Below are 23,335 nucleotides of genomic sequence, written 5' to 3' on the forward strand. Positions count from 1 at the left end.
AAAGCAGTGTGCAATAGATGGAGCCAAGTGATCCCATTGCTGACAGATGAGATCTAAGCTCTGCAAACCTGCCATTAATAACGGTGAAAGGTAATGGACAATTAAACAACTAATGAGATGAGGCTTCACAAATATCCCCATCCTCAAATGATAGGGGAGCCCAGCATTTCAGTGAAAAGACAAAGTTGAAGCATTTGCAACAAGCTTCAGCCATATTTGGGGGTCCTCATGCATAAATCACAAAAAACTAGCGATGCAAGTTCAGCAAGTAAGAGGGATGGCAAATGGAATGTTTGCCTGCATCCCAAAACAGAGAAGTCTTGTTAAAACTATACAAGACACTAGGTAGACCACACCAGGAATATGGTGAACAGTTTTGATTTCCTTATCAAAGTAATTGTGTAAACACATTCTCCCAGTGTTTGCGTGGGTTTCGCCCCCGCAACCCAAAGATGTGCAAGGTAGGTGGATTGAACACGCTAAATTGCCCCTTAATTGGAAAAAAGTAATTGGGTACTCTAAATTTATTTTGAAAAACTAATTGTATAATGGCATTGTAGGCTGTCCAGAGAAGTTCACCAAGTTGATCTTAGGAGGGATTTTCTTATGAAGTGGGGTTGAGTAGGTTGGGCCTGTGATCATTGGAGTTTAGAGAATGAGTGGTGGTCTAATCAAGACATACAGGATTCGCAAGGATCTTGACAACTGAATGGTAGATGCTGAATGGTAGAATCTAGGGCCAGAAGGCATAATCTCAGAGTAAAGGATCACCAATTTAAGACAGATGAGAAGAAATTTCTTCTCTCAAAAGGGTAGTGAACTTATGCAATTCTTCACTGTAGAGGCTGGGTCATTATGTATGTTCATGACTGAGATAGACAGATTTTTAAATCAGTAAGGGAATTAAGTGTTATGGGGACAAGGTGGGAAAGTGGAATTGAGGAACATCATTTCAGATCAGTCATGATCTCATGGAATGGGGGAGCAGACTCGATTAATCCAATGGCCTACTTCTGCTCCTACGTGTCATGGTCTTATAGTTCAAGTGCAGCGAGGATAATCCTCTTGTGGGGAGTCCAGATTAAGAGGTACTGCTTCAAAACTAGGGGTGACCCCTTTAGGACAGAGATTTTTTTAATTTTTTTTATTTAGAATACCCAATTCATTTTTTCCAATTAAGGGGCAATTTATTGTGGCCAATCCATCTACCCTGCACATCTTTAGGTTGTGGGGACGAAATCTATGCAAACAGGGAGGATGTGCAATCTCCACACGGACAATGACCCAGAGCTGGGATCGAACCTAGAACCTCGGCGATGTGAGGCAGCAGGTCTAACCACTGTGCCACCGAGCCTTTAGGACAGAGATGAGGAGAAATTTTCTGTCGCGGTTTGTCAGACTTTGGAATGCTTTGCCTCGGAAGGCAGTAGAGGCAAGGTCATTGGATATTTTTTACGGCAGGTGTAGACAAATTCTTATTGGGTATAGGGATGATCATTTCAGATCAGTCATGATCTTATTGAATGGCAGAGCAGGCTCAAGGGGCTGAATGGCCTACTCCTGTTCCTATTTTGTATGACCCATCATGGCCCCCTCACGAGGTCCCCAGCATCACAGAGGCCAATCTTCAACCAATACAATTCACTCCATGGAAAGGGCTGAAAGCACTGGATACTTCAAAAGCCACGGGTCCTGACAACATTCCAGAAATAGTATTAAAGACTTCTGCCTCCAGAATTAGCCACACTGTTACAGTACAACTACAACACTGGCACCTACCAAATAATGTTGAAATCTATTGTGGTATTACGCATACACAAAAAAGGACAAATCCAACCCTGTCAATTCCAGCCCCATCAGTCTACTCTCGATCATCTGCAAAGTGATGGATGGGGTAAATAACTGCGTTCAAATGGCATATACTTAGCAATACCCTGCTCACTGAAGCTTAGTTTGGGTTCTGCCAGAGTCCCTCAGCTCATTGACCTCATTATAGCCTTTGTCCAAACAAAAGAGCTGAACTTGAGAGGTACAGAGAAAGTGTCTGCCCTTGACATCAAGACATTTTACTGAATTATTAAGGAGCCCTAGCAAAACTGGAGTCAATGGGAATCCGGGGGGAACCCTCAGGTGGTTGGAGTCATACCTAGCACAAAAGAAAAATGGTTGTGGTTTTTGGAGGTCAATCATCTGCCCCAGGACATCACTGCAGGAGTTCTTCAGGGTAGTGTCCTGGCCAAATCATCTTCAGCTACCTCGTTGCCTCCATCATAAGGTCAGAAGTGGGGATGTTTGCACAATGTTCAGCATTAATCACGACTCAGATACTGTCCAAATGCAGCAAGACCAGGATAACATTCAGGTTTGGTCTGCTAAGTGGCAAAGTAACAGGCAATGACCACCTCCAGCAAGAGAGAATCCAATGATCTCTCCTTGACATTCAGTTGAATTACCATTACTGAATTCCCCCACCAACACCACACTGAGGGTTACCATTGACTAGAAACTGTACTAGAATAGCCATATAAATACTGTGGCTACAAGAGGTCAGCGGCGGGAAACTTTCTGAGTATCTCACTTCCCGACCCCCGACCCCCCCCCCCCCCCTATAAGTTTTTGCTCGGCAATTCTGCGTTGTCGCATGTCCTGAAGGCTGCCTTGAAGAACGCTTACCCGGAGATCAGAAGGTAGAGGTCAGAAGTGTGATGGAAAGGGCAGCACGGTGGCCTAGTGGTTAGCACAACCGCCTCACGGCGCTGAGGTCCCAGGTTCGATCCTGGATCTGGGTCACTGTCCATGTGGAGTTTGCACATTCTCCCCGTGTCTGCGTGGGTTTCGCCCCCACAACCCAAAAATGTGCAGAGTAGGTGGATTGGCCATGCTAAATTGCCCCTTAATTGGAAAAAATAATTGGCTAATCTAAATTTATAAAAAAAAAAGAAGTGTGATGGAATACTCTTCCACTCAACCTGAACCAAGCAGCCCGCTCAATTTGCACCCCATCTACCACCTTCAATGTTCATCACCGATGTAGTGGCAGTAGTGTGCACCATTTACAAGATCCATTACATAAACTTACCAAAGCTCCTTAGACAGCACCTTCCAAATCAGAGACCTCTACCTCTTAGGACAACAGCAGGGAGACAGGAATACACCCAGCTGCATCTTCCCCTCCAAGCCACCCACCACCCTGACTTGGAAATATATCACCATTCCTTCACCGTCACTGGGTGAAAATCCTGGAACTCAATTCCTAATAGCCGTGTGGGTGTACCTACAACACATAGATTGCAATGGTTCAAGAAGGCAGCTCACCACCACCTTCTCAAGGGCAATAAATGCTAGCTTAGTCAGCCATGACCACATCCCACGGAAGAATGTATTAGTGAGAGGCAGCAGTTTTGTGAAGGGAAGGTCGTGTCTCACTAACTTGATAGAGTTTTTCGAAGAGGTCACAAAGATGATTGATGCAGGTAGGGCAGTGGATGTTAGTCTATATGGACTTCAGTAAGGCCTTTGATAAGGCCCCTCATGGCGGACTGGTACAAAAAAGTGAAGTCACACGGGATCAGGGGTGAGCTGGCAAGATGGATACAGAACTGGCTATTTCATAGAAGGCGGAGTAGCAATGGAAGGATGCTTTTCTAATTGGAGGGCTGTGACTGGTGGTGTTCCGCAGGAATCAGTGCTGGGACCTTTGCTGTTCGTAGTGTATATAAATGATTTGGAGGAAAATGTAACTGGTCTGATTAGTAAGTTTGCAGATGACACAAAGGTTGGTGGAATTGCGGATAGCGATGAGGACTGTCAGAGGATACAGCAGGATTTAGATCGTTTGGAGACTTGGGCGGAGAGATGGCAGATGGAGTTTAATCCGGACAATGTGAGGTAATGCATTTTGGACGGTCTAATGCATGTAGGGAATATACAGTGAATGGTAGAACCCTCAAGAGTATTGACAGTCAGAGAGATCTAGGTGTACAGGTCCACAGGTCACTGAAAGGGGCAACACAGGTGGAGAAGGTAGTCAAGAAGGCATACGGCATGCTTGCCTTCATTGGCCAGGGCATTGAGTATAAGAATTGGCAAGTTATGTTGCAGCTGTATAGAACCTTACTTAGGCTACACTTGGAGTATAGTGTTCAAATCTGGTTGCCACACTACTAGAAGGATGTGGAGGCTTTAGAGAGAGTGCAGAAGAGATTTACCAGGATGTTGCCTGGTATGGAGGGCATTAGCTATGAGGAGCAGTTGAATAAACTCGGTTTGTTCTCACTAGAACGACGGAAGTTGAGGGGCAACCTGATAGAGGTCTACAAAATTATGAGGGGCATAGACAGAGTGGATAGTCAGAGGCATTTTCCCAGGGTAGAGGGGCCAATTACGAGGGGGCATAGGATAAGGTGCGAGGGGCATGGTTTAGAGGAGATGTACGAGGCAAGTTTTTTTTTTTTTACACAGAGGTTAGTGGGTGCCTGGAACTCACTGCCGGAGGTGGTGGTGGAAGCAGGGACGACAGTGGCATTTAAGGGGCATCTTGACAAATACACAAATAGCATGGGAATAGAGGGATACGGACCAGGAAGTGTGGAAGATTTTAGTTTAGACGGGCAGCACGGTCGGCACAGGCTTGGAGGGCCGAAGGGCTTGTTCCTGTGCTGTACTTTTCTTTGTTCAAGAATAAAGGTTCTTTTTAGAAATCTCCAAAATATATATATTTCCATCAATACAGTTTGATCCCATTTGCCTTCAACCCTTCTCTTTTAAAAAAAAGAGCTTACATAGCTTTTGTGAAGAGACAATCATTTTGTGAAGACGACAAATGTTTTGGTCAATATGTGAAGGTTCAAGAACTACACAAACGCATCAAGTTCATAAGAGTACAGGGAGCGAAAAGCTGTGAAACATGACAATAAGATGACTATGTTCAGCAAGGCACTCCGCATTTTGATTGCAGACTGTTCTTCATAACGAAGAAGGGCCAGAATTATCATTTGCTGGTTCCCTTCACAGATACAGGCAGTGTTTTGATAACTTTCAGTTTATGTTTCAGATTTCCAGTATCTGCAGCATTTTGTTTTTTTACTTATGTACTCTATCAATTTAAGTACAGTGTTAATTACACTACACAGCAAGAGATTTAAAATTTTTTAAATGTAGTTTCATCTTAAAGCTATAGATCTGACAAATTCCAAAATTTTAATGTTTTACATACCAGATGACTGGGAGAACCTGATGATTCACTGTTTCCACGTTCACGACGCAATTTGCTTATCAGACACAAAGACAAATCATCCCAATGGAGGGAGATGCTATCTGATCGATGCCGTTTCCGCCGTCTACTGTAAAATTGCTCGTCAGATGAGACGTCATTATCTAAAGTATCAATTACACACATCAGTTTTAAGAAGAGCAGCTGCAACAATAACCCAGTGGATGTGTCCACTTTGTGGAGCAATGTCACAATATTGTCACAGGGATAATTTTATTGTCAAGACTTTTGCACAAATATTACCTATTGTACTATATTGCAAAAAGCAATGGCAAAATAAGTCAAACAGAACTACATCAATAAGTGATATTGTTTCAGTTTCCATGCTATAGATTAAAGTATCACCCTGAAATATCAAAGCTCGTGAGCATTCCTTCTCCCAGCTCATATGTTGGTGGGTGTATATTTGGGAGAAAATGTGAAAAAGGAGAATAAAAAATATTTTTAAAGAAAAAATGAAATTGAAGTACAGATCAGCCATGCTCTAACTGAACAGTGGAACAGGCCAAAGATGCCGTATAGTCTAATCTTATTCTGATGTTAAGAGACTCAACTGATCCATGTGAACTGCTCAGTCGGTAAACACTACAATTTGCCTTTTATTGGTCAGCTCATGTCAGATTTTGTGTATCATAGCCAAGTGTACTAAAGGCTGTAGCTCACTGAGCCAGTTTGAACTATTTTTGGTTGGACTTGTAAAGTGTTGAATTAATAAAATCACCTAGCATAACGACAGGAGGATTGTTTCAGGATGTTACTTGAAAAACAGACAGCACTCTGAATGACTGTATTTCTGTCCCTGTTTTCAAAGTAGTGCTTTCAAACTATGAAACCTTGTACTGGAACCAATGTCCCATACCTCAGCAGAAGAGCAGCAAAGATGATCCTATTCAAAAATATCCAGATCACAATTTTTTTAAACTGTACTTTTCACAGCTGCTTGCACAATGTGGGATAATTATCAATATTTAGATTTGCAAAGATTTGAAGTTGGATGCATTAAACATGCACAATTTATTCCACTGTACAATGTATGTGTATCACACTTTATGGTTAATTCATCATTTGGCATGCTCTTTTCTTAAATTATCTGGTAATATTGTTCACACTCGCCATTTACTCCCTACTGAAGTATGGTTTCAGCTATCTTACAAATATCCTGCGACTGTAGGTCATTCAATTGTATTCGAGGTGGGTGGGGACGGGAGAGTTAAAAAAAACTGCTTTACACTTCAATCCAATCCTATCTTTACTATTTATCTAATCATGCACTGGATCAAGAGTTTGAACCCATGGCAATTAAGGTAACTGCAAGGCCATCAAGAAGTAACATAGTGAAATTAGCTTACACCACACAGGCCAATGATCTAATAAGTTCAGTGATTCACCTTAGCCACCAAGGTACTTACCAGAGTCACTGCAGTTGGATCTTCTACCTACAGCAGGAGAATAGGAAACATTGCATGATGTACATGCATTCCCATCATTTGGCATTACTGTCTAAAAAGTAGAAAACATTGCTTAGTAATACAATACATGACAAAAAAGTAGAATACAACATTGAACTATGTGGCAAGTTTTAACACTTGTAATTTAAACTAAAAATCACTGACATATTTTGCATTGGGTTTTACCAGGACAATTTAAAAGTAATAAATAGGAATTAGGTCTTGTGAATTATGGTGGAATCAAGTCATTTATTTTACTTCAGGTTGAAAAGTTAATGCTAGCCTTCAAAACTTACAAGTACTTTAAAATTGCATCACAACCAATAGATATTGTATCAACAATGTACTGCTATTGGGAAATGTGCCCAGAGCTTTCAACAAGACAAGAAAATCTTACCACGAGACAATCTTCACCCCCAAGTTGGTTGGTAATCTTTCCAAGATTGAGATCATTTATAGAATCTACATCACACAGAAAAACTTCTCAACACGTGCTTATAAAAGAATGCTTTATTTAATACAAGGGTGTTTTTTCAAAATTAGAATTAGGCCAGAACATCAAAGCAACTGTATTTCTGGGAGTTCATAGCAGTTTCCATAATATTAGTAAAAGCACAAAGACATTATGACAATAATTAGAGAAGGGAAGCAAGTGACTCAAGAGGCCCAGAACAGAAACAAAGATTGGAGGAACACATTTAAGGTAATCAGAGGGATTATCGAGGCCAGTAAACAAGTCCCAGGACCTGTGTATCCATAAGACAAGTTAGGAGTCGATAAGAGTCTCAACAGTTAAATGATTAGGGCAGCACGGTGATGCAGTGGTTAGCACTGCTGCCTCACGGCACCAAGGTCCCAGGTTCGATCCTGGCTTTGGGCCACTGTCCATGTGGAGTTTGCACATTCTCCCAGTGTTTGCGTGGGTTTCGCCTCCACAACCCAAAAGATGTGCAGGGTAGGTGGATTGGCGACTTGGGATAGGTAGATTGGCTAAATTGCCTCTTAAATTGGAAAAAATGAATTGGACACTCTTATTTATTTATTTTTTAAAGAAGTTAAATGATTGAAACAGAATGAATTTTATTTTTTGAAATAGAATGGGAAATTGGCGAGAATTGGGAGTGAAAAGACTTACTTCTGCAGCTCACCACAACTCAAAAAATACTTCAAATAATTTATTTTGAAGCATTGTTGCTATATAGGTATGCACAGCAACAAGATTCCACAAACTATGGAATTAATGATCGGTTAATCTGTCAGAATCAGATCATAAGCAAAGCTTTCCGCTCTTTTAAAGATTTCATCCTGCTATTTCAAGTCTGTATAAAATTGCTGTAGCAATATGAGAAGATTTTAATTAATGCTGTTTTTCAGAACCCTGTGATTTAGAAGTGACTGTACTACCAACTAATCAAAGTTGAAATAAATCAGAAAGATCTGCTTACTCTTTCAGAGTAGTAACAGTACAATCAGGAAAAAGAAAGGTGGAATGAAAATTTCACAGAAGTTTGATTTCCAGATTCTGGAAAGGTAGAAAGACTATTAAATTGCATTGCCATTGGTATGCAGGAGACACAAGCACAGACAGTTGGCTTCAGATATCATAGTTCATAAAGCAACGGGAAGGCATTGACAAGACCGCAATATGGTTGGTATGATAGAATCAAAGTAGAATCAAAGTAGTGCCAGATCTGACTAAAAGTGCTATCATACAGGGCTTTACATCATACTAATGGTGAAAATCTATTACATTATTGAAAGGAAGCTCAGACTCAAACAGCTGTGGATTAGATGCTGAATACTAGAGAAATGCACTGATGTAGGGATAAAGGTGTCTCACATAATTAAGCTAAAGAGGCTGTAACTAAAACTTTGCAAATTAAATGACAATACCACTATGGGGTAAAACATATTCAGGCTGTGAATATCAAAGTTATGTCTCAGCAGCACCAGGTAGATGTGCACATTTCCAGCTCTTTAAGTGCCAATTGGAGACTACCATCTTTTTTGGGAAAATGTTTCTCTCGCTGAAAAGATGCGGTTGATAAAGATTGGTTTAGAGTTATTATGTAATCAACTTAGTAATCACATCTCGTACTAGAGAAAGTATTGCAGCACATGGTTGATAATGGACTAGGCAACCTGCCTCAAATGAAATCTGGAGGAAGAGATCTAATCCTGTAGGCTGGAGCTTTTTTATTCCAACTCTGCATCAGATAATTGTGTAAACCAATGTAGTAATAGGTAGGGTGGTCTACATCAACCAACACTTTTGGGGGTTCCTAAGCCTGGGCCATGTCAATCTGCACAAACTCTCATGTAAGCTGTAACAGCAGTTTTATGCATGTAGATTTCTCAATAGCGTGAGTTGTATCGTGGAAAACAGTTGCAGGTATCCAGCCATTTCAGACACCCAACTAACCAAGAAGATGGAGGGAGGAACAGCCTGATAGTCATAGTCATACTCAGATCTCTCTTCTCCATGAGTGTCAATAGGAGTGACCATCCCACAGTTCTTATGGATATCCTCCATTGTGCTGTGTGGTAATGCTACAGTTAAATGGTAAAGATTTTGAACAGATCTAGCAACTCAAGATTTGGCATCCATGAGACACTGTGGGCCATCAGCAGAACTGTACTCAATCACAGTTGTAACCTCATGGTATGGCATGAAATATCAGACACTGCCATTACCCGAAGGTAAGGGATCAACTCTGGTTTAATGAAGAATGCAGAATGTTGATGTGCCACGCCATGAGGCAATAGTGCACCACCGTGCCACTCTATGGTCTCTCAATTAAGGTGGTCGCCTTAATGCCACAATCGTGCAGCACAGCGGCGCAGTGGGTTAGCCCTGCTGCCTCACGGTGCAGAGGTCCCAGGTTCGATCCCGGCTCTGGGTCACTGTCCATGTGGAGTTTGCACATTCTCCCCGTGTTTGCGTGGGTTTCGCCCCCACAACCCAAAGATGTGCAGGCTAGGTGGATTGGCCATGCTAAATTGCCCCTTAATTGGAAAAATGAATTGGGTACTCTAACTTTTAAAAAAAATGATGCCACAATCGAGCCTGAACGCCTAAAATAATTTTCTGAATGCAGAGGGGTGAAATTTGGAACTCATGGGATATCCAAAAGGGGGTCTGTGATCCATAACAAATGACTAGTCATATAGCTGCTTTTGGAATGCCTCGATAGTGCGTATAATCCATAGAAATAGACTAGTTGGGGGGGGGGGGGGGGCGGAATAGTGGTTAGCACTGCTGCCTCAGAGCACCAAGGACCCGGGTTCGATCCCGGCCTCGGGTCACTGTCCATGTGGAGTTTGGACATTCTCCCAGTGTCTATGTGGGTCTCACCCCCACAACCCAAAGATGTGCAGGGTAGGTGGATTGGTCACGCTAAATTGCCCCATAATTGGAAAAATTAAATTTAAAACAAAGTAGACTAATTGGGAAGATACAGGCAAACTCTATAGTCAACCCGGAGTAGTATTCTATAGTTCTCTTGTGCATTGACCTAGAGGGATCAGAATGGGAATTTAGCAAAGACAAACTGCGTCAAGGGTTTAAAGAGTTAATCTCCTCTTCCGCAGGTGCAACAGGGCAGAATCATCGCAACTCAGCCCCGATTACTTCCCGTTTCCTTCGGCTGAGTCCAAGGGTTATAAAAGATTTTTCAGGCACCAGGTAGTAGGTGACCAGTTTTAAAGGCTCTGACATTATGTCATTCAAAAGCGAACTGTGGTATGAAATTTTATGAAAGGGCCTTGAAAACAGATGGCCTGATTGTAAGATGTTTGGAAATAAAACTAGAGGGGCTGGTACCCTCTAGAACTGAATTGTTGGAGACAGCTGCAGATGAATTAGACAAAACATTTAGTGAAGTACAAAAACCCATCACAGTGGCTTGTGCAATCAGAGTCTCTGCAAGAAACGGAGAAAATAAGTGATAATTTAAAAATGGAAAATGAAAGTCCAAAAGACGGAATTACAGAATTGGAGAAATAATTAAATTCTGAAATAAAGACGGGAGTGTTAAATATGATACATTCGGACATCTACACGGTCTACATCCAGCTGTACGGTGACATTGTCAAACTGTGCAGACCATATTTTGGGATCTGACTTTACGCAAGAATACCAACTTTCGTTCGACTCCGCCTTTGCAGCACACAAACACGATTGTGGTCGTTTGGGACCAGACCCCAAGCACCTCCAAAAAAAAAAAACAATATGGGCTTTCTAAATTCACCTAACAAGAAATAGCTAAGGTTATTGATAGGACTCCCTGACTAAGGAGATGATGTCCAGTAGCCTCCACTCATATTTCCCCTATTTGGCCAGTCAAGAAACCCGATGGGTCCTGGCAACTAACAAGTGACTGTCGTAAACTGGACAAAACTACTCCCCTCATTGCCCCTACGGTGGCTGCTAGCCCTGAAACCATGATCCCAAGGGATTGTTTGTGCCAAAAATAAAAGCAGGGAATGAGAACATGGAGACCACCTCAGTGAAAATTTTTATTGGCAGTTCCTCAGTGATAGGAGCTCGGGAAACTGGATGCGGAATATACATAGAAAACTCAAAGGGGTGGATTGGGTCTAGAATTCGACTTAAAATTACCATCTATAGCAAGTGCTTAGGGAGCTTAGTTAGCAGCTGTAGCTCAAGTAGTCAGCTATCTGGAAGGTTTTCCCCCGCCAGTCATGATTTATTCAGATAGCAAGTACATCAGGAACAGCCCGGCGGAGTTCTTACCCCTGTGGGCCAACAGAGATTTTGTGTCAACCGATGTCATACTGTTGCGTTCTGGCTCCTTGTTGAGAATAATTTTCGGAAAGTCGGGTAATAACCAATATCAAATCGTTAAAAAGTTAAGGCACATCACAAAAAACGCACCACAGGGAAATAAAAGGGCGAATGAACTAGCGAAATGGGGAGCTAGGGAAGGATCCATCAAATCGGGGAGGAAATACCCAGCCTATGTGCATGGTAACCACCAGTCGGATAAAACTAAGTGATCTGGTGGAAGCCCAACAAGCAGATGATGATCTAAAATAACTTGTATTGGGAGTAACGTCCACCTCATATCATAGATAGAAAGAGAAAATGAAAGAAAAGAACAGGCTAGCATGAAAGGATGGGAAATGCATTGACCCAGCCCAAAATCAGAACTAGGTTATAAATCAATGCCATGACATGCAAGGGCACCAAGGGATGAAAAACTAGAACAAGAGGACACAATCTCAGACTAAAGGGCCGATCCTTTAAAACAGAGATGTGGAGGAATTTCTTCAGCAGAGGGTGGTGAATCTGTGGAACTCTTTTGTAGCAGAAGGCTGTGGAGGTCAAACCACGGTGTCTTTAAGTCGGGGATAGATAGATTCTTGGTTAATAAAGGGATTAGGGGTTATGGGGAAATGGCAGGAGAATGGGGACGAGAAACATGTCAACCATGATTGAATGGTAGAGCAGACTCAAATGGGCCGAATGGCCTAATACTGCTCCTATGTCTTATGGTCTTATTCTAATCAGCATTCCTCTACACCAGTTACCATCTTGATTCCATAACAGGTCTGAAATTGGGTAAGAAAACAAAATTGGGTGATTTTTGGGACTCATGGAGTAAGCGCATCAACAGAGATAACTGTCTACAGGAGTGACATCAAGATGTCTGGAAATCACGAGGCGTTAACCCATAAGGCACCGAAGTTCAGACCATTCCTGAAGCCGCACATAAAATTCAAAGGACCCGACAGAATGTTTACTTAGTGTACTGATATAAATTTGTATATGATCATCAAGATGCCTTTAAAGAGAAGTATGAATCAAATGTTCCCCAGAGTTTCCAAAACTCATATTGAAATGCCACCACAGTATGGGAGGCATTACATGAAGGAGCCAGAGTACCATATGACTTTGACAGCCAATACTTTGGCTAAGTGCATGCTTTTGAAGGGAGAAGTTAATATTAATTATGGGTGTGCTGACGCTGAATCCAATCAAAAGAAAGCAAAACAGAACTTAGAATCAGCCAAGGATCTTGGTATGCAAGCACAATAGTATTTATAGAATTGGATGAGAAGATAGAACCTACTTCCCCACAACCACAGTCACCATTCCAACCCATCAGACTACTATGAAAGTCCTGAAATGTTACTGTACATATGGAAACAATTGACACAAATATAGTGTACTGAACAGAAAGAGGGGCCTAGAAATGGGCTAGTCCTAGGGGAAGCAGATTTAACTTTGTATGATAATATCCAACATGATTTGGTACCTGTTGTATCACACATTTGCAACTCATGTATGGTGTCCTGCTTCACGAAGGGAGAGTATATGGAAAATGGAACATATTGTGTAAACATTAATGAGGACGAGATTCATTGTGGCTATAGAATGTGTTACATAGTCTATTCAGTATTTCATTTCAAACCAGAACTTTCCAGCTAGGATTGGTCAAGTAGAATTTGTAGATATCCATTGCAAATAACAGGTTGCCATGGATATAACTGAAGAGTTGGCTAACATACCAGAATTGGATGAAAATCTAAAAGAATTACAACAAAGTTTAGGAAAGTATTTACGACATATGTAGAGGTTAAATAAAAGATAAATAAAGTAACTGGTGAGATACAGACAACTAAGGAGACCACATGGTGGGGAAGTATCTGGAATTGGTGAAATGATGTGCAAATTCATCCATGGATACATTTGTCCTCATGTGGCAACTGTTATAATGTATCAAGTGGTTGTGACTATTGCATTGCGGATGATGGAAACGTCAGATAAAAATAATGACGGGAAGACAGATTATTGTACTTGACTAATTGCAAATTAAAATCATCGTTATACATATGCCATAATGGTATTCTGATGTTACAATCACTGCTAACATTATTTTTATATCACTGAGTCACATTGGTGGCTCTATGCAAACATTGGCATAACAAGCTAGGAGCTCAACAATGTGTCATTGCAGATGATTGCAGTTGCATCAGAACATGACCTAATAACTGAAGTAACGAGATCTTGTCTGATGATAACCCGATTAACTGGAATAATGACATAGTGTCAGCTAAAATCATAACATTTGGTGGCTTGCTACATGCAGGCACCAAGTAACACATCTCCTTGAGAAATAAAGTACAAAAATATACTGGAAAGCTGGTAGTGACAACTGGAGAACAACCATTGCAAAAAGAACCCTGTGCTTGAAGCCCCGGAGACTGTGAGCTAGAGCCCAGAGACCATAGTGACAGTAGTCAACCACCGTTCACATCAGGCCAGCGTGATTCAAATTTGACTCACTTTACCTTATTTGAGCAGATAAGTATAAGATCTATTTCCCAAATAAGAGATAATGCTGCAAAGACCAGGAAATATAGTTATTTCAGCTCATTAAGTAAAGATTGATTAAACAAATTCTGTAAATCCTGTGAGTTTGTGTTCACCGAATAGATGGAGCACCAGAGTCTCAGTCAACACCAGTCTTCAGCCAGCTCAGTTTGTTGCACATCGTATTAAGAAACTCCTGAAGGCACTGGATAATGCAAAGGCAACAGGCTCTGACAATATTCCGACGCGAGCTCCAGAATTTGTCACAACCCTAGCCAAGCAATTCCAGTTCAGCTGCAACACTAGCATCTGTCAACAAATGGGAAATTTCCCAGTACATCCTGTACACAAAAACAGGATAAATCTAAACTTGCAAATTACCGCCCCATCAATCTACTCTCAATCATTAATAAAATCGAGTGAAAACAAAGCAGCATTTGATCTACTGTGGCACAAAGGAGTCCCCCATCAATCTACTCAATCATTAATAGAAAGCGAGTGACATCAAATCAGCATTTGATCTACTGTGGCATAAAGGAGTCTTAGCAAAACTGGAGTCAATGGGAATCAGGGGGAAAATCTTTGCTGGTTGGAGTCATACCAGGCACAAAAGAAGATAGTTGTGGTGGTTGGAGGTCAATCACCACTGACAACTCCTCAGATACTGAAGCAATCTCTGTCCAAATGCAGCATGACATGGATAATATCCAGGGTTGGGCTGACAAGTGCAAAGCAATGAATATCTCGAACAAGAGAGAATCTCCATTGCCCCTTGACATTCAATAACATTACCATTGCTGAATCCCCCACGATCAACATCCTGGGGGGGTGGGGGGTTACCATTGATCAGATACTGCACTGGATTACCTATATAGATACTATGGCTAGAAATGCAGATCAGAGGCTAGGAATCTTGCAGTGAGTAACTTACCTGCTGGCTCCAAAAAGCCTGTTCACCACCTACAAGGCACAAGTCAGCAATGTGATGGAATACTCTCCAACAAGAACTGGAGTGCAGTTCCAACAACATTCAAGAACTGTAGCAACATCAAGGACAAAGCAGCCTGCTTGATTGACACCTCATCCACCAACATTCATTCCCTCCATCAATGAACAGTGGCAGCAGTGTATACCCACAAGATGCACTACAGGAACTCAACAAGGTTCCTCTGGCAGCTGCTTCCAAAACCACACCACTACCACCTAGAAAGACAAGAGCAACAGGTACATGAGAACACCACCACGTGGAAGTTCCCCTCCAACTCATTTACCATCTGGAGTTGGAAATATATCGCTGTTCCTTCACTGCAGCTGGATCAAAATTCTGGAACTCCCTAACAGCACTTTGCAAGTACCCACACCACAGAGACGGCAGTGGTTCAGAAGGTAGTTCACCATCACCTTCTCAAGGGCAATTAGGGATGGGCACAAATGCTGGCCTAGCCAGTGACATCCACATCCCATAAATAAATGTCATAAATCATTCCCATTATTCAGCTAGTCTGAACTTTTGCTAACCTCCAATCCCAACTCAAACCTAAAGTCTTACCTCCCCGCTCTTCTAACCACTCTTTGGTTCTTAAAGCCCATTCAGAATTATCAAGAACTTGGCATTTGGAGAGGAATCAAGGCATTAGGAAAGGAATCAAAATAGTCAGTAGCAGAGATTTCAACATTATCACTACAAACAAGTTGCCGAAGGCAACTATGCACATCCTTCATTATGCATCCCAGATGCGAAAGATACACAACTAGTGTATTTTCAAAGGAATTTATTGAAAAGAATAACACTTTTGAGGGGACAATACCTCTCTCACTGCCCATCCGTTTCCTTAGGTGATCTTTCTTGAGGTCCAGTGATTTCAGCTAGGGATGGAGAGGTAGTACAGGCAAAAAACCTACTTAATTCACAGAAGCATAACGATTTGCTCTACCCAATAGAGGATTGGTAATTGAACAGCATGTAGACAGAATGTGCAGCTTGTGGTGCCTCAATATATACTATATATACTATGCAACAATGATTCTTGGCCTTAAAAGCACATATCTACTTCAAGAAACAACGCTCCATACTGAAGGTGGAATTAATTATAAAAATGAAATTCAGTGATGAACTTACCATTTTGTTCTGTTGTCCAGAATTAAAAGTAGATTTTTCCTCCTGAATTTGCCCTCCCAAAACATTCCCTCAAGGAAACATACTATATCAAGTAGCTAATATAGAAAGATTAATGCAATTGGAACTGCCTACCTTCATGGTTCACAGATGTCAAATTTTTTGATAGCATGGCATACAATGTCCTATAAAATATAAACGCAGTTTATATAGGTTGTGTTAAGCCCAAAATTATTCATTCAACAGTATAACTGATACATTGGGATTAAGAAGCTAGTTGACAAGCTTTACTTTAACTTTTCACCATGCCAGGGGAGGCATGTGGCACAATGGTTAGCATTGCAGCCGAGGGCGCCGAGGACCCGGGTTTGAATCCCGCCCCCGAGTCACGGCCATGTGGTGTTTGCACATTCTCCCCATGTCTGCGTGGGTTTCACCCCCACAACTCAAAAGATGTGCAGGGTAGGTGGATTGGTCATGCTAAATTGCCCCTTAATTGGAGAAATAAATAATTGGGTACTCTGACTGATGGAACCAAATGTGGCTCTTGCTTGATACTACTGTTTTATTCCAGGAATGGTTAATCTTTCCTTTGCTGAAGGAGAAAATTCCTGATTTGGAAAAAAAATTGTTGGGACAACAAAATTCCTCCTGTAGCACATCCTATCCTAAAGTAAAGCAACACAAGTAGGCAAACAGTAGGGAGAATACCTATTTATCATAGGAATTAGGAGCAGGGGTAAGCCACTCAGACCGTTGTACTTGTTCCACCATTCAATAAGATCATGGCTGATCAGATTGTAACCTCAACTCCACATTCCTGACTATCCCCGATCATGCTCTTGTCAATCAAGACTTTATCTAGTTCTGCCTTGAAAATATTCAGACTCTGTTTCCACCAAGTTCCAAAGTCTCATGGCCCTAAAGACAAAATATTTCTCCTCTGTCTTAAGTGAGTGACCCCTTATTTTTAAAACTGCTGACCCCTCGTTCCAGAAGAAAATATTGGGGATGGGGGGGGGGGGGGGGGGGGGGGAGCGTGATGTGAGGCAGAAAATGCAAACATGCCAAAGACGTCAACATTTAAGCTGGGAAATAACAATTGTACAAACATTGAATGCATTTTGTGATATATCTTTGCTTCTTTATTTCACTTGGGAGAGCAAATATGGGTATATTAAATAGATTAATGTTGCTAAACTAGCAAGAAGAATTTGATAAATGCACTCAGGGTTCATGAGCCAACCGGATGGTGATGGTGTGGTTTTGATTTAATTATCATTTTTATGTAATGACTCTTCCTGCTTTCCTTAAATTTTGTTTGTCAATTAATTTTGGTATCCTTGCACTCCTTGTTGACAGATTGGATTGAGAGCAACCATTAAGTTGGCCCGGTCTTTCAGGCATTAAAAAAGTAATCTTTGATTAGATTATTCAAGGGTCTGCACTTTGTGGTCGAGGCACAAATATGTTAACAGTTATACACATTGCTTTACAAAACATGATGACTACAATTGCGATCAAGAAAGACAATCTTAGACTTCCGGTTGCGGCTATGACTAGCTAAGCCGCACATTTGGAAGCTCCTGCAACAAAGGTGTTTTTGGGCCAATTGGAGGGCCCCAACGGCGCTGAAAAAACGAATCCCGGTGGGGGAAGGTCCCCTGAGGAGAACTAGACCGATTTTATGGTCGGTACCCGGAGTGGAGCGGCAAGAAAAACGGCAGCAGCTCCCCAAAAAAAGCGGGGGAAGAAAATCAAAATGGCGGCCGGCGGTGCATCGGAGGAGTGGAAGAAATGGGCGGAGGAGCAGCAGGCCGCTCTCCTCCGTTTTTTCACGGAGATGAAAGTGGAGCTCTTAGAGTCCATGAACGCGACGGCCACCAGGTTGGTGGGAGCCCAGGCGATCCAAGAGGCGTCGATTAAAGATCTGCAGCAGGAGATGACCGCGAGGGAGGAGGAGGCCACAGTCATCGGGGCAAAGGTGGAGGTGCACGAGGCACTCCACATGAAGTGGCAGAGCCGCTTCGAGGAGCTGGACACTCGGATGAGGAGGAAAAATTTGAGGATCCTGGGCCTGGAAGAAGGCCTGGAGGGGTCGGATCTCCCGGGATATGTGGCGGAGATGTTGAGCTCCCTGATGGGGGAAGGGGCCGGTCCGGCGCCCCTGGAATTGGAAGAGGCATACCGGGTCATGGCCAGGAGGCCTAGGGCAAACGAGCCCCCGAGGGCGGTGCTGGTGCGGTTCCAGCGGCTAAGTGATCGAGAGAAAGTCCTGAAGTGGGCAAAAAGGGAGAAAAGCAGCAAGTGGCAGAACTCGACGGTAAGGGTGTACCAGGACTGGAGTGCGGAGGTGGCAAAGCGGCGGGCCCGGTACAACCGGACAAAGGCGGTGCTACACGCGAAAAAGATCAAATTTGGAATGCTGCAACCGGCGCGCTTGTGGGTCACCTACAAGGACCAACATCATTATTTCGAGTCCCCAGAGGAGGCCTGGACCTTTGTACAAGAGGAAAAGTTGGACACGAACTAAAACCTGGGAGCACCGGCGGTCGTAGCCGCCGGGGGACTCTTGATTGAGCAAGTGGCCCTTTTCTTTTTCAGGCCAGGTCGGAACTGGGTAACAGTTTCGTGGATTGTTTGGGGTGTTTTTTCTCGAACGGTTGACTTTTCTGAATATCTTGAAGGTTTCGAGTTGTTGGGTGTTTCTGTATATTTGTACTGTTGAAATCTCTATTGTGGGTCGTTGGCTTCTTATGGGGTGTTTCTTCCCGTTTCCAATTTCCCTTAGTTATTTACCCCTCTTACCCTTTTTCTTTGGGTGCTGGGGGGGGGTTTTTTGTTCTTTTTTTTTTCTCCTTTTCGGGTTATGGTTATCTGCGGTTATTTATACTGTTTGATGGAGGGTGATGGTTGGGCACACTGTTAGTTGATAGCTAGTTAATTATTTTGTTATTTAAGTATGTAGTTAAGTATTTATGTATTTAGTTGCCATTGGGTATTTATATCGTTAAGTTGGGGAGACGGGACGGGGGGGAGCGGGTTGATTATGCGGGTCTTTCTCGGGGGTTTTAAGGGGATCTTTCACGGGCGCAGATGGGGTGAACCGGGAGGAGTCGGAATGTGGCAGGAGCAGCCGGGTCAGCGGAGACCAGCTGACTCTCGGGAGTACGATGTGGGGTGCATCGCGGCTAGGAGGGGTCCTAGCCAGGGGGGGGGGGGACACCGGGTTGCTGCTGGAAAGACCAGGGACGAGAAGGGGAGAGCTGGGGGGGGGGTGGGGGGGGGGGGGGGGGGGGGGCATCGCTATGGGAAGCGGGTCAGAAAAGAAGGGATGACCCGGGGCGAGCAAGGGACAAGACATGGCTAATCGACAGGGAGTAGGGACGGGTCGCTCTGCGACCCGATTGATCACGTGGAACGTAAGGGGGCTGAATGGGCCGGTCAAAAGATCAAGGGTCTTCTCACACCTGAAGGGACTGAAGGCTGACGTAGCAATGCTGCAGGAGACTCATTTGAGGGTAGCAGATCAGGTCCGCCTGAGAAGGGGGTGGGTGGGACAGGTGTTCCACTCAGGCTTGGATATCAAGAACCGGGGGGTGGCGATCTTGGTGGGAAAGAGGGTGTCGTTTGTGGCGGCAGAGGTGGTGGCAGACAAGGAGGGCAGATACGTGATGGTGAGGGGTAGGCTGCAGGGAGAGAATGTGGTACTGGTAAATGTGTATGCCCCAAACTGGGACGACGCGGGTTTTATGAGGCACCTGCTGGGCCTCATCCCGGGACTGGAGGCAGGGGGCCTGATCATGGGAGGGGACTTTAATACGGTGTTAGACCCTGGGCTGGATAGATCGAGTTCCAGGACGAATAGGAGGCCGGCAGCGGCAGAGGTGTTAAGGAGGTTCATGGAGCAGATGGGAGGGGTAGACCCATGGAGATTTGGTAGGCCTAGGGCGAGGGAGTATTCTTTTTTCTCCCACGTCCACAGAGTGTACTCTAGGATCGATTTTTTCGTATTGAGCAGGGGGCTGATACCGAGAGTGCAGGACACGGAGTACTCGGCCATTGCGATATCGGACCATGCACCACATTGGGTGGACGTGGACATGGGGGAGGCGCGGGACCAACGCCCGTTGTGGCGCCTGGATGTAGGGCTGTTGGCGGACGAAGAGGTGTGCAGAAGGGTGAGAACGGGCATTGAGAACTATCTGGGTACGAATGACACAGGTGAGGTGCAGGTGGGGACGGTCTGGGAGGCCTTGAAAGCAGTGATTAGAGGAGAGCTGATCTCCATAAGGGCACACAGAGAGAGGAAGGAGAGGCAGGAAAGGGAGAGGCTGGTGGGGGAGCTCCTAGAAGTAGATAGGAAATATGCGGCGGCACCAGAGGAGGGGCTATTAAATGAGCGGCGTAGCTTGCAGGCCAGGTTCGACCTACTGACCACTAGGAAGGCGGAAATGCAGTGGAGAAGGGCGCAGGGTGCGGCGTATGAGTACGGGGAAAAGGCGAGCAGGATGCTGGCACACCAGCTTCGTAAGCGAGTGCAGCCAGAGAGATTGGGGGAGTGAGAGAGAGGGGTGGGGACGTAGTGCAGAAGGGGCAAGAGGTGAATAGGGTCTTTAGGGACTTCTATAGGGAATTGTATAGGTCTGAACCGCCGAAGAGGAGAGGGGGAATGAAGAACTTTCTCGACAAATTGGGGTTCCCAAAGGTACAGGAGGAGCTGGTAGAAGGGTTGGGGGCGCCGATAGAGCTGCAGGAGCTAATTAAAGGGATAGGCCAGATGCAGGCGGGGAAGGCGCCGGGGCCGGATGGGTTCCCGGTGGAGTTTTACAGGAAATTTGTGGACTTGGTGGGTCCAGTGCTGGTGCGAGCCTTTAATGAGGCGCGCGAGGGGGGGGTTCTGCCCCCAACAATGTCGCAGGCCCTGATCTCCTTGATTTTGAAGCGGGACAAGGACCCGGTCCAGTGCGGGTCCTACAGGCCCATCTCCCTCCTGAATGTTGACGCCAAGCTGTTAGCAAAGGTCCTGGCAACCAGGATAGAGGACTGTGTGCCAGGGGTAGTCCATGAAGACCAGACGGGGTTCGTGAAGGGACGCCAACTTAACACAAATGTCCGGAGATTGTTAAATGTGATTATGATGCCAGCAGTGGAAGGGGAGGCGGAGATAGTGGTAGCGCTGGACGCGGAGAAGGCATTTGACAGGGTGGAGTGGGAATACTTGTGGGAGACGTTGGAAAGGTTTGGGTTTGGGGAGGGATTTATCAAGTGGGTAAAACTGCTCTATTCAGCTCCGATGGCAAGTGTGGTAACAAACGGGAGGAGGTCAGAATACTTTGGGCTCCATCGAGGTACTAGGCAGGGATGTCCCCTATCTCCCTTACTCTTTGCATTAGCGATTGAGCCGTTGGCGATGGCACTGAGGGGTTCAGGGGGGTGGAGAGGACTGACAAGGGGAGGGGAGGAACATCGGGTCTCGCTCTATGCGGATGATTTGTTGTTGTATGTGGCAGACCCGGAGGGGGGAATGCCGGAGGTAATGGGGATACTAGCGGAGTTCGGGGACTTTTCGGGATATAAATTAAATCTGGGGAAAAGTGAGGTCTTTGTAATACACCCGGGAGACCAAGGGGAGGGAATTGGGAGGCTCCCCTTCAAAAGAGCAGTTAAAAGTTTTAGGTATTTGGGGGTGCAGGTGGCAAAGAACTGGGGGACCCTCCACAAGTTGAACTTTTCCAGACTGGTGGAACAGATGGAGGAGGAGTTTAAGAGGTGGGACATGGTGCCGCTGTCGCTGGCAGGGAGGGTGCAGTCAGTTAAAATGACGGTCCTCCCGAGGTTCTTGTTCTTGTTCCAGTGTCTGCCCATCTTCCTCCCCAGGGCCTTTTTCAAGAAGGTAACGAGTAGTATCATGGGGTATGTGTGGGCACATGGCACCCCGAGAGTTAGAAGGGTCTTTTTGGAGCGGAGTAGGGATAGTGGAGGGCTGGCGTTACCCAACCTTTCAGGATATTACTGGGCGGCAAATACATCGATGGTACGAAAGTGGATGATGGAAGGGGAGGGGGCAGCCTGGAAGCGCATGGAGAGGGCGTCCTGCGGCAACATAAGCTTAGGGGCACTGGTAACGGCACCATGGCCGCTCCCTCCCACGAGGTATACCACGAGCCCGGTGGTGGCGGCCACCCTCAAGATCTGGGGGCAGTGGAGGCGACACAGGGGGGAAGTGGGAGGTCTGATAGGGGCACCACTAAGAGGGAACCACAGATTTGCGCCGGGAAACACAGGAGGGGGATTCCAGAGCTGGCAGAGGGCGGGTATTAGACAACTGAGGGACTTGTTTATAGAGGGGAGGTTTGCGAGCCTGGGAGAGCTGGAGGAGAAATTTGGGCTCCCCCCGGGGAACACGTTCAGGTACCTCCAAGTGAAGGCATTTGCCAGACGACAGGTAGCGGGGTTCCCCGCGCTCCCCGACAGGGGGGTGAGTGATAGGGTGCTATCAGGGGTCTGGGTCGGGGAGGGGAAGATCTCGGACATCTATAAGATTATGCAGGAGGTGGAGGAGGTACCAGTAGAGGAGCTGAAAGATAAGTGGGAGTTAGAGCTGGGGGAACAGATAGAGGACGGGACATGGGCAGACGCCCTGCAGAGGGTCAACTCGTCGTCGTCATGTGCGAGACTAAGTCTCATTCAATTTAAGGTACTGCATAGAGCCCACATGACGGGGACAAGGATGAGTCGGTTTTTCGGGGGTGAAGACAGGTGTATTAGATGTTCGGGAAGCCCTGCGAATCATGCACATATGTTTTGGGCATGTCCGGCGCTGGAGGAGTTCTGGAAGGGGGTGGCAGGGACGGTGTCGAGAGTGGTGGGGTCCAGGGTCAAGCCAGGATGGGGACTTGCGATCTTCGGGGTTGGGGTGGAGCCGGGGGTACAGGAGGCGAGGGAGGCTGGAATATTAGCCTTTGCGTCCTTGGTGGCTCGGAGGAGGATCTTGATTCAGTGGAGGGACGCAAGGCCTCCAAGTGTTAACACCTGGTTAAACGACATGGCAAACTTCATCCAATTGGAAAGAATCAAATTCGCCCTGAGGGGGTCGGTGCAGGGGTTTTTCAGGCGATGGCAACCCTTCCTGGACCTCTTAGATCAGAGATAGAAAC

General features: G+C 44.9%; 1 protein-coding gene across 8 annotated transcripts in view; it reads right to left on the reverse strand.

Annotated features, from left to right (window-relative positions):
- mdm2 (MDM2 proto-oncogene) overlaps window positions 1-23,335 on the reverse strand; it is a 96,822-nt gene that overhangs the window by 49,702 nt on the left and 23,785 nt on the right. For 7 of the 8 annotated variants that reach the window (XM_038780455.1, XM_038780456.1, XM_038780453.1 and 4 more), the window contains 4 exons: window positions 16,311-16,360; window positions 7,118-7,182; window positions 6,682-6,772; window positions 5,216-5,376 (listed from right to left, as the gene is read on the reverse strand). In XM_038780455.1, the coding sequence (XP_038636383.1) occupies window positions 5,216-5,376; window positions 6,682-6,772; window positions 7,118-7,182; window positions 16,311-16,360 (367 nt within the window). The remainder of the gene's footprint in view (window positions 1-5,215; window positions 5,377-6,681; window positions 6,773-7,117; window positions 7,183-16,310; window positions 16,361-23,335) is intronic. The other variant, XM_038780457.1, reaches the window with a different exon arrangement.

This window comes from Scyliorhinus canicula, chromosome 20 (genome assembly GCF_902713615.1).
Source record: "Scyliorhinus canicula chromosome 20, sScyCan1.1, whole genome shotgun sequence".
Lineage (NCBI taxonomy): Eukaryota > Metazoa > Chordata > Chondrichthyes > Carcharhiniformes > Scyliorhinidae > Scyliorhinus > Scyliorhinus canicula.